The sequence below is a fragment of the Nematolebias whitei genome, chromosome 12 (genome assembly GCF_014905685.2).
Source record: "Nematolebias whitei isolate Nwh7 chromosome 12, NemWhi1, whole genome shotgun sequence".
NCBI classification, from domain to species: domain Eukaryota; kingdom Metazoa; phylum Chordata; class Actinopteri; order Cyprinodontiformes; family Rivulidae; genus Nematolebias; species Nematolebias whitei.
In genome coordinates, this window is record NC_056509.1 from 24,746,757 (window position 1) to 24,758,070 (window position 11,314).

The 11,314-nt window shown below is 40.3% G+C and overlaps 1 protein-coding gene across 1 annotated transcript; it reads right to left on the reverse strand.

Moving 5' to 3' along the window:
- Positions 1-2,403: 2,403 nt before the first annotated feature.
- Positions 2,404-8,652, reverse strand: napbb (N-ethylmaleimide-sensitive factor attachment protein, beta b). The gene is made up of 11 exons (XM_037685333.1): positions 8,460-8,652; positions 7,332-7,411; positions 7,091-7,207; positions 6,303-6,349; positions 5,923-6,000; positions 4,996-5,051; positions 3,744-3,828; positions 3,547-3,651; positions 3,407-3,475; positions 3,273-3,323; positions 2,404-3,113 (listed from the first exon to the last, which is right to left on the reverse strand). Exons 1-11 carry the CDS (start codon positions 8,558-8,560, stop codon positions 3,012-3,014), a joined length of 891 nt encoding a protein of 296 aa, XP_037541261.1. The 5' UTR covers positions 8,561-8,652; the 3' UTR covers positions 2,404-3,011.
- Between the last annotated feature and the right edge of the window lie 2,662 nt (positions 8,653-11,314).

The following is an 11,314-nucleotide window of genomic DNA, read 5'->3' on the forward strand; positions in this document are numbered from 1 at the left end:
AGCACTTCATGCTTCCATCTGCTGAAAAGCTTTATAGAGATGAAGATTTCATTTTTCAGCACGACCTGGCACCTGCTCACAGTGCCAAAACCACTGGTAAATGGTTTACTGACCATGGTATTACTGTGCTCAATTGGCCTGCCAACTCTCCTGACCTGAACCCCATAGAGAACCTGTGGGATATTGTGAAGAGAAAGTTGAGAGACACAAGACCCAACACTCTGGATGAGCTCAAGGCCGCTATCGAAGCATCCTGGGCCTCCATAACACCTCAGCAGTGCCACAGGCTGATTGCCTCCATGCCACGCCGCATTGAAGCAGTTATTCATGCAAAAGGATTCCCGACCAAGTATTGAGTGCATAACTGAACATGATTATTTGAAGGTTGGCGTTTTTTGTATTAAAAACACTTGTCTTTCATTGGTGGGATGAAATATGCTAATTTTTTGGGACAGGCATTTTGGGTTTTCATGAGCTGTATGCCATAATCATCAGTATTAAAACAATTAAAGACCTGAAATATTTCAGTTGTTGTGCAATGAATCTGAAATATATGAAAGTTTCATTTTTATCATTACATTATGGAAAATAATGACCTTTATCACAATATGCAAATTTTTTGAGAAGGACCTGTATATATATATATATGTATATATACATAAGAAATACAGAATAACATACACAAAGATGCCCCTTCAATTAGGCCACTTCTTTTGAGTCTTGAAGAGATCAAAGCCTGGATGTCCTTAAACTTTTTAAATTTTAATTAAAGAAAAACAGAAGTGATGGTGTTTGGTCCTAGTGGCTCTTGTGAACTTTGCCCTGTTGATCTGGGTCCTCTGGCACCACATGTAAAGAAAACAGTTTTTAACTTGGGTTTTAAAATGGACAGTGATTTTAAATTAGATTCCCAGATTGGAGCGGTGGTTCAAGACCAGTTTTTATCACCTCAGACAGCTGGCTAAGGTAAAGCCCATCCTCACACAACAGCAGCTGGATGCCTTTGTCACCTCTTGGCTGGATTACTGCAACACTCTTTACCTTGGAGTCAGCCAGTCCTCCCTCAGACGCCTCCAGTTGGTCCAGAACGTTGCTGCTCTTCTAACTGGAGTTCAAAAGAGGGAGCACATCACCCCCACTCTGGCTTCACTCCACTGGCTGCCTGTTCATTTTAAGATTATAGTAGTTTTTAAACGTTTAAATGGTCTTGCTCCATCCTACCTCTCTGAGCTGCTTCACCCATACTCTCCTGCTCGGTGCCGCAGATCAGCTGATCAGCTGCTCCTTGAGGTCCGAGGTCCAAACGGAGGCTCAAAGGGGGCAGAGCTTTTTCTGTTGCTGCTCCAAGACTGTGGAACGATCTCCTTCTTCCCAACAGACGAGCCCCTTCACTGTCCAGTTTTAAAATTCTTATAAAAACACATTTTTACTCACTGACTTTTAGCACAAACGGAATTTGCTCTGCACTGTTTTTATTGATCTTAATGTTTTAAGAACTGTTTTATGTTTGATTTTATGTTCATGGTTCTTTGTGGCAGCTGTGGTTGTTTTAAAGGGCTTTATAAATAAAGTATTATTATTATTATTACTACATATATACACAGTAAGAGTCCAGTGTGTCGTGCAGGGGGTGTGACGTGTTGTTCAGGATCTGGATCAGTTTCCTCAGCATCCTCTGTCAGAGACTGCAGGTCCTCTCCCAGAACTGAGCCATCTCTCCTCATGAGTTTATCGAGTCTGTTGGCATCATCTTTCTTCACCCTGCTGCCCCAACACACCACAGCGTAGAAGAAGATGCTGGAGACCACCGAGTGGTAAAACATCTGCAGCATGTTCCTGCAGATGTTAAAGGACCGGAGTCTCCTCAGAAGAAAAAAGCGACCGCCTTTTCTTGTAGAGGGCGTTGGTGTTAGCTGTCATACATGCACTATATGTGCACACCAGAAGTAACAAAGTGATGTACACAATTAGGCTAATTTTCCAGCTGTTTTAGTGATTGGTTAAAATGGACAAATCTTTATGAAGACAAGGTGAGACTAAATACAACGCTGCAGTTTGACGAAAGCGCACGCACTCCAATATCAGATACATTATCTTTATTAATGTTCATCTGAACAAGCAAACAGATCTAATCCACAGGTTGTTCTCTCAACCTGAAGGAAGATGAGTACACAGACCGGCTGATCGTTTAGTAAAACCTTCAGTCCGACTAACTCTAGTGAGTCTACGTAACACAATGACATGCACTACATTCACAACACAAGATGACCAACTAAAAATGGACATTACCTCAAGATAACTGCCCTGCAAATGGGGAGGTTTTGTGTTAGAGCGCTTCGTTTATTTTACAAACTAAACGGCAGCTTACAGGTGCAAAAAACACACAACATCAACACAGCCTAGAATATTATTAATAAAAGTAATAAAATCAGTGTTGTGTTTAGATACAAATGTTTAACAGTCTACACTTGTGCATATCATTTCCATGATTCAAGAAGAATCACTCCATGTGGTGAAAAGATGCGACTTTGATAAATAATTCAGTTTCAGAGTATTTGTTGTTTTACTGTTACTGCCAACAGAATAATAAAGCATTATTCAAACATGAGTCTTCAAAACAGAAACACAAACATTTCAAATGTATTTTATAAGATATAACTAGATTTTAAAAAGACAAGCTGCATCAGACAAGGAAACAATTATAGGAAGCATGCTCTTGGTGATACTAGCGCCAGGTTCCAAACAAACACTGCAGAGAAGTTGGTCAGGTATGAAGTGAGCAGGAGGAGGTTTGCAGCAATCCTCTAATCAGAGGTGAGGGCCAGAGGACTTACATCCTGACAAGATCCAGATATGCAGAAAAGACAAGAGAAGTGCTCTTGAGCAATTCAAAATCAGGAGCAGGTGCTCCTCTCCTGGTGTTCTGTATAACCGGTGTTTCCCAGTGTGTTAAGTGAAAACATGCGTGATGAATCGTCTCTTCATGCTGCATCCCAACACTGAGGTTCCTCTTATTTCAGATCCCCCTCCTCACCCTGGATGCTCTTCTTGATGCGCAGTAGGAGTGTCGTGTGCCACTGGTCCAGACGAGAGATTGAGTCGAACTCCTTTACCTTATTCAGAGAAAAAAGGCTGTTTTTACCCTCAAGCCACAGATATTTTTACTATGATTCCTTACAGTGGTGTCCGCGGAGACTGTTAATACAGCTCAGGCTTTTTGAAACCCCCTAGGAATCCGACAAAACTAGAAGCACAGTGAAAGTATGACTCACTGCCTCTGTGAACGCGTCGCTGTTCTGTTCTTCGTGAGCCTCCAGAAGTTTCTGTTCGGAGGAGGGAAAAAAAAACGTTACTCCCAGAGACCGAAGAGATAAAACAGATTCTTCAGGGTTTAACTGTGAGCTACCTTCAGCAACTTGCATTCTCTGGAGTCTGAAAAAGCCGGGAACATCTCTTCATACTTTTCAATAGCAATCTGTGGAGACACAGCATATTCAAAGTCTACCACTCCTCCACTATAGCGCATCCATGCAGGCAGGAGGTCACCTTAGCGTTGAGCTCGTCAACGATGAAGTGACAGAGAGCGGCTTTGAAGAAGTACTCCTTGGCGCTGTATTTCAGCAGTGGGTTGTCCATTGTGTTCGCTCCAACCTGGACAACATTCAGATTGCGCAACACCGATCGCAAACACCTGAGGTCAGAAATACTTTGGTTGTCGGGGAAGTGCGAGTGAAAACACACACCTGCTCGTAGATCTCGATGGCCTTCTGGTACTGTTCCAGCTGAGCGCAGTAAGCTCCCACTTTCAGCAGACACTTGTTTGCAGAACTAAGAGGAAGAGCGAGGAACATCAGTGGAAGTCAAACATAACAGACATTAAATAAAGTGTGTAACATCAGCGCAGCTGTTTTACTAAATTCACAGATTTGTGTCTGAAACGTCCAAAGCTGCGGGGAAATGCAACTAATGGGATTTAAAGAAATACATCAATGTTTTGTTGTGATCAGTGTTGGTCCATGTGCCTGTCTGTTAGCGAAATATCACTAACCGACTCCTCGCTGTGTCACATTTTTACTTAAAACATTGACATTAAATGTTGCTGTCAACCCTGTTTGTCCGTTGGCAAAATATCTCATGAACCACTAGACAGACTTTAGTGAAACTTTCAGAAAATAATCATTGGGTCTTCATTTACAGCAGATAAATCTTTGGAGTCAATCCAATTCAAGATGTCTACCACAGCTAATCAACCTTAGCGCATCCAAAAAGGCTGTAACTCTGTTAATTTAACAGATATTGGGCTAAAATCGGATGTTGTGGTAGCTGAGAGTCATCACGACACATACTCTGAGTATGGTTTGACCAAAACAGCTATAACTGCTATTTCTCAACATAGTTTAAAACTCCAGCATGAAATGCAGAGGGTGACAAGAGTACAGTAGTCCCTCGCTACTTTGACTTTCGTGGACTCGCTCTTTCGCGGTTTTTCAAAGTAAGATTGGACATGACACACAATTGGTTGGTTGATTGATGGATGAGCCGCAAGATCAGCATGGAATTTTTTATTAAAAATAAATTATTTAAAATTATTTAACACCTGCTGCACCTGTGTGCAGCCCACACGTGCAGGGGGAAGCCCCCTCCTGCAGCATGTTGATCTCTGCTCTTTTGGAAAGGGTCTGTACACACTAAAATAAACTACTACTTACTACTTGTACTACTATTCCTACTTGGTGGTTTTTCACTTATCGCAGGAGCGCTGAGAACGGAAACTCCCGCGATAAACGAGGGACTACTATACCGGTAATATCGTAGAGGAATTAAAGTAATATGGTCTCATTTTCTTAAGTTTAATGTGCTTAAAAACACTAGGAGTGAATTTTTACATCATTTCAACACTATATGGGGCAAAAAAAGCAAAAAGCCATTTAAGTGTTTGAAACAAATTAAAGTTCAGTGTACACAGAATGCAGGTGTCTGATTTTAAAACAGTACCTGTTTGACTCCTCTCCTTTGTAGTAGTCTGCTGCTTGTTCATAATGTGCAATAGCCTTCACAGAGACAAAAAAAAACCCCAAAACCCATCAATATCTAACATGTTTCCTTTACAAAAACCTGCCACAGCTAGGCCTGTCACGATAACAAATTTTGCTGGGCGATTAACTGTCTCATAAATTATTGTGATAAACGATAATATTGTTTGAAATTTGACAATAATTAGTGATTATTGTCAAATTTAAAAATAAATGTTAATTTGTTTTGCATGTATTTGACCACTGGATGGTAGTATAAGGCAGTTTGAACTGAAGGATGGATAGTGAGTGAGCGAGCAGCGTGTCTCTTTAAGAAAAATGGGAGGAAGGCCCCTTGACGTGACATGGGTTGTCTCTCTTCGGTTCTCAAAATAGCAGACACTCGGCGTGGTTTGAGCTCTTTATCATAGCATTTGTCACACAAAGCTTTTAATTAAATCAGTAAACAAGTTCTCAGCTTCTTTTTGCAGAGAAAAACAACTTTTTACACGAAGGCACGAGTTTCAACCGTGAATTTTGGAGCTTCGACAAGATGGGGGCCCCCCCCCCCCCCCCCCCGAGGTTGGCCTGTTAGCTTAGCTCATAGCTTAGCGTCTCAGCTTATCTGCTTTTAATGAATCAAAAACACGATTTTGGACGGTTAAAATGGATTTGAAAGAGAAAGGGAGGAATCAGTGAAGAGCACCGGAGTTGAGCCTTTTGTCATCCAGTGTCATCAGTAGAGAGAGACGTGAAATAAAGCCGATAAATGAAAATGAGGTCGATAATTTTCATTTATCATGCGATTAATTGATGTATTGTTTACTGCGACAGGCCTACTCACAGCTGATGTACAGTAATAAAAACAGACAGTAGTATTTTATGACGTCACACTCTGAGACAGTATTACCTTCTCGATATCCACCAGCTCAGATTCGTAGATCTCTGCGATGCTGATGTGGTGTTTGGCAGCGATGGTAAATCTGCCCTGGAGGAGAGCAGAAACCATTACAGACCGTCACCTCTTCGTTGGTCAAACAGGGTCTCTGCTTTAATATTCTTATGTTGTGGATAAACTTTAGGATTGTTGCACTGATAATACCAACACTCTTCGTTATGAATGTGCTGACGTTATTTCTACAAGTGGAGGTAAAGGTGGAGACGGAGTCAACAGCGATGATGGGATATTCAGCCATGTTTGGTTAATCACACGAATCACAAGCAGACAAAAACGATATGAACTGTTCACGACTGAGGATCACTGAAGAACACATTCTAAATGCATCTTACCATGTCTGTGTATATATCGATGGCCGCATTTAAACACTTGATTGCCTCTTTAAGCAGCACAAGGGAAAGAAGAGGGAACGTTAGTAACAAGTCTCTTGTGCATCCCCTTGCCTTTGTGGGATATTAGTCCAGCAGGGTGAAATGAGACAATGTAAAAAGAACATTTGCAAAAAGAAATTTCTTCTTCTTGCGCTCATGAAATTTTCACAATTGACAGTTTCAATCAGGTTTTGAAAGATGCCTTGAGGTGCAACAAGTGTTACACCTTTTCCACCCACATTTTGATGTTGACAGTACTGGGAGTTGAACCTGCAACTTTCCGATCACAGGCCCATCTTCTAGCCTCTGCGCCACCACTCCCCCGATTGCTAATTAATTACTTGGTCTCTTCAAACCAACATAGCAATAATTACTTACAAAGTGAAAGTTGCCACTGAGCTACAAATCTCATCTTCCATCGACGATATTACAGTAAATATTACAGTAAATATTACAGTAAATATTACAGTAAATATTACAGTAAAGAGTAAGAATTGATCATTTTGGAACATGTGACCCAATGAATGTCCACTTTTCCACAACACTGGCAGCAAAATTAGCTGGTTAGGAATATTTATAAAATTTAATAATGTAGTTGTTTTAATATTACATAAATAAGAGATTTTTGGAAACACTGTCAATATTTTACTCATTTATACAATTTAAAAGTCAGTTTTTGCATGTTTTATTAGGGGACAAAAAAGCAAAAATGTGACTTTTAATCCCATTTAGCAGTCACACAGTCTTACCATTAGGGTCAGATTTCTTGAAAGCATTTCCTGCATCAATAAAACTGGTTGCACAGTCATGTTTGTTCTGCAACTGCATGTGGAGACGAGCAGCTTTGCAAAATGCATTTCCAGCAGCTGAAAAAAAAAAAGAGTGAAGTAAAAAAAAAAAAAAACCATAAACTTTTCACCTAAACTGCACAAACATGTGCTTTAGAGTTATAAATGCACACAGAAATAGCTGATTTGGGCATCTAAATACCACTCCAGTTCTTGGCCATCTTGAACATGTTGGCAGCTCTGCAGTACATCTCACATGCTTCCTCCACTTTGTGATGTCCTCTAGAAAAAACACAGAAATGACTTTAAAATAACGAACATCCTTTAACTGCATTTCAATGCTGTAAGGTTAATCAATCAGTCCTACTGTTAGGGTCATAAATAATAAACCATTTAATGTATAAAGCTGTTGCATTTTGTATTCAGATGCTCAAATTGCAGATTTGAATGACGAGAAGTGATTCCCAGTGAGTTCCTCGTGAGTAACAAAGGGTTACACAGAATTAATAACATAAAGTCTGTCAAATATAATGATCAAAAACTGCAAATGAAGGTCATCTGGAGCTGAAATATAGACAAAGAAACTGAGATATTCAGGTATTAATAAAAACATTTTACGGTCTATACATTATTTTTCTTAAAGTCTATATTACATGGAAAAACATGTTTTATTCTCATTTGTCCTCTTTTAATTCACCCTTGTACAGCTAAGACAGACATTTTATCTCTTATCGTACAGGTTTGTTTCTCTAAAATACAACTTTGTTTAAGTATTTTTTTTAACAGAGCTGTTGGCAAAACAATTAAATCAGAACGTGTAGTTTGGGGATTATGACAGGATTAGATCAAACCTGTGCAGGGGTTTTACACTGACGGAGGACAATATTTTCCATAGGTCTGTGTATTTTAGATTTGTACATTTCTGTGTATTCTGACTGAAAAGCTGCATTTTAATACCATGATATAATAGCATTAACTTGGAATTGATGTGTGCACGGACATAATGTAAAATCTATTCAAAACACTAAAGGAGATTGTAATTTAGGATAAAGGACAGACTGTAAAAATAGTCCACTACAAACAGGTTCAAGTCCAGACGAGAATGTCACCATAGATGTGCCTGTTTACAATTATTACAAACAGCTAAATAATAAGAGAACTGAACAACAACATATTCTAATGTTATGGGTTAATAAATACATAAACTTCCAACATATTTTTGCCAACTTGTTAATTTTAATGTTGTGTAAAACTGGGCTACGTGCCAACTTTGTTGCTGCTGACACTTGACGGTTTCCTAGCTGTGTTATTCTTTGGTGCAGTGCCTTACCCTCCAAACATTCCTCCCAAAAAAGACCCGGAAGACTTGACTTTTTTGTCAGCGTCGGCCATCAGCTGAATCGCTTCATTCTCTTTTCCAGAGTTGTCCATTTCTTTTGTGTTTTTTTCTGGAACAAACTTCCAGATCAGGAGAAAATATCCGCAGAAGGTTCAGGTGTGTACAGTAAGGATTACAGTTGATTTAACGTAGGCGTAACCCGGCCAGCTTGTGGCTTAGGTGGAGAGCACGGCATTGTGGGAGTTTGAGTTATTAACGCCGCAAACCAAGATGACATCGCTGCAACTAAAACTACAGCTCCCAGTGGTCGTAAAGAAAAGCCGTTCGCGAGTCAGTGTTACGTAAAATCTGATCGCGTTTCGCAAAAAAATATACATATTGGAGTTGTTTTTTGTTTATATAATATTAAAATAAAATAAAACAGTGAAAATCAACTTCATACGATATAAATGTAAAAATACACATTTTGTTTGTGTGGAAATTCCAGAGAAACGTCACAAATTGTCGTTTTTTTTTTTTTTCTTCTATACAGCAGAGAGCGCTAAAACCCTAAACGCATTTTTTATTTCTACAGTTTAGGTTAAATTACAAAATATAAGAAAGAAAAAAATAATAATAATGATGCTTCCTCTCAACAAGAAGGTCGCCGAATCAAATCCCAGCCAGTGGGCCTTACTGGGTGGAGTTTGCATGTGTCTCCGTGCATGTGTGGGTTTTCTCCCACAGACCAAGAACATGCATGTTAGACTGATAACTCTAAATTGTCCGTAGGTGAAAGTGAGAGAGTGAATGATTATTTGTCTCTATGTGTCCCTGTGATGGACTGGAGACCTGTCCAGGGTGTTGTCCCCTGCCTCACACACAGAGGGCACGTGACCCCTGTGACCCGAAAAGGAAGAAGTGGGTAAAGATAATGGACAGATGTTAGCACTTCTGTTCAGATCTTCCTGAATTTCATTATTTCAATTTCAAAACATTAAAAATATTGTCATAAAAAGACAACATTAACTTAGGATGATAAACCTTTGTCAAAGTTCATGCTGATACCACGAAGAGTCACCAAACCCTGATATAATCAGTGCCCCCAAAAGTTATTTACTGGTATGAACTAATGGCTCGGTCTAACATCTGGTACTGACGTCTTCAGTAGGAACAGAATAAGCATGTTGTGTGAGTTTGGTCACATTTTGATTCCAGGTCAAACTCCTTGTAATGCAGCTCTCCGGCTCTGATCATACCATTTTGCAGATTAGCTTTGTTTAAAAGATACTCTCCTTTAATTCAGTTCAATTCAATTCAATTCAAAAACACTTTATTAATCCCAGAGGGAAATTATTTTGTTGTTGTAACTCGTTATCCTCATTTCATTAAGAGATGTTATAGATGCTGATGGCTGTAGACAGGAAGGATCTCTTGTAAAGGTTCATTTCACAGTGGATCCTAAGAAACTGGCTGCAGATGCTGTCTGATCCGTCCACCCAGACTCAGCTGGCCTCTCGGTTCCCTCGGGCTGTAGGACCGCCCGAATGCTGGGCAGAACTCCTCCCAGAGCGATGGCCACTCCTCCCAGCAATCTGCCGAGCTCCTCGTCACTGCGGACAGTCAACTGTAGGTGCCGAGGGACGATCCTGTCCTTCCGCTGTCATGAGTCATGTTTCCTTCTAGTTCCAGGATCTCAGTGGTCAGGCACTCAAGCACAGCTGGCAGGTAGATGAGAATGCGTCCACAGAACATCCTTTTCAACTCACTTGAGATTTGGGGCTGTAGTTGAGATATTATTTGAGCTTTTGAGATGTTAATCAGCTGCTGTTGGTTGTAGAAAACAGCCTTGTTGCCATAGTTACGCATCATAACAAATGTCCAAAACTAAAAAAGTTTCAGTAAAAATCCTTCCAGCTGCACAGCATCTGATACCAGAGGAAACAATCATCCAAAAAATGTGATTTACATCCAGAAAAAGAGGAATTAAAGTTTCCAAAAGCAAAATCTCAAAATGAAAGTAACAGAGCTGCTCCAACATGCAGCCACCTTGAGCGGCGCAATCTCAAGGCAGACATTTTCCACTGCTTGGCACGGTCTCATCAGTGGGGTCTTTCTATGGGATGGGTTCAAAAATGACTGCAGTTCATTCAGTTTTATAGATACTGAGCTAAAAGCTTTGGTGTGGTTGAACACAAAACTCATTCCCAACACATACTGCGAGGGCTAATCATGATGCAAGACCTTTGCATAAAAATTTAACATTATCTGTTGGAGACAATTATACCTGTTTGTTAGTAAAGTATCTCATGGACCACAGAGTACATTTTAATAATTAAATTTGCTTATTCACCTTTAAAGATCAGTCCACAGATCAGTGAGTTCTGGCTTTCATTTTTTAAATTTTCATTTATTAGATTGTCCTTGATGTTAATTACAAATAAAATCAAAATGGGCAAGTCATATAAACAGAATTTCTCGGTGCAGCCAGGGGGCGGAGGGATTCCGGTTCAGTGGCCTCTGGATTCCATCTCTGCTCTTTGCAGATGATGTGGTCCTGTTGGCGTCATCGTGCCGTGATCTTCAGCTCTCACTGGAAGAGTTTGCAGCCGAGTGTGAAGCGGCTGGGATGAGAATCAGCACCTCCAAATCTGAGGCCATGGTCCTTAGCTAGAAAAGGGTGGATTGTTCTCTTTGGGTCGAGGGTGACGTTCTGCCTTAGGTGGAGGAGTTCCAAGTACCTCGGGATTTTGTTCACGAGTGAGTGAAGAATGGAATGTGAGATTGACAGGATTGGTGCAACATCTGCAGTATTGCAGACTCTGTACCGGTCCGTTGTGGTGAAGAGGGAGCTGAGCTGTAAGGCA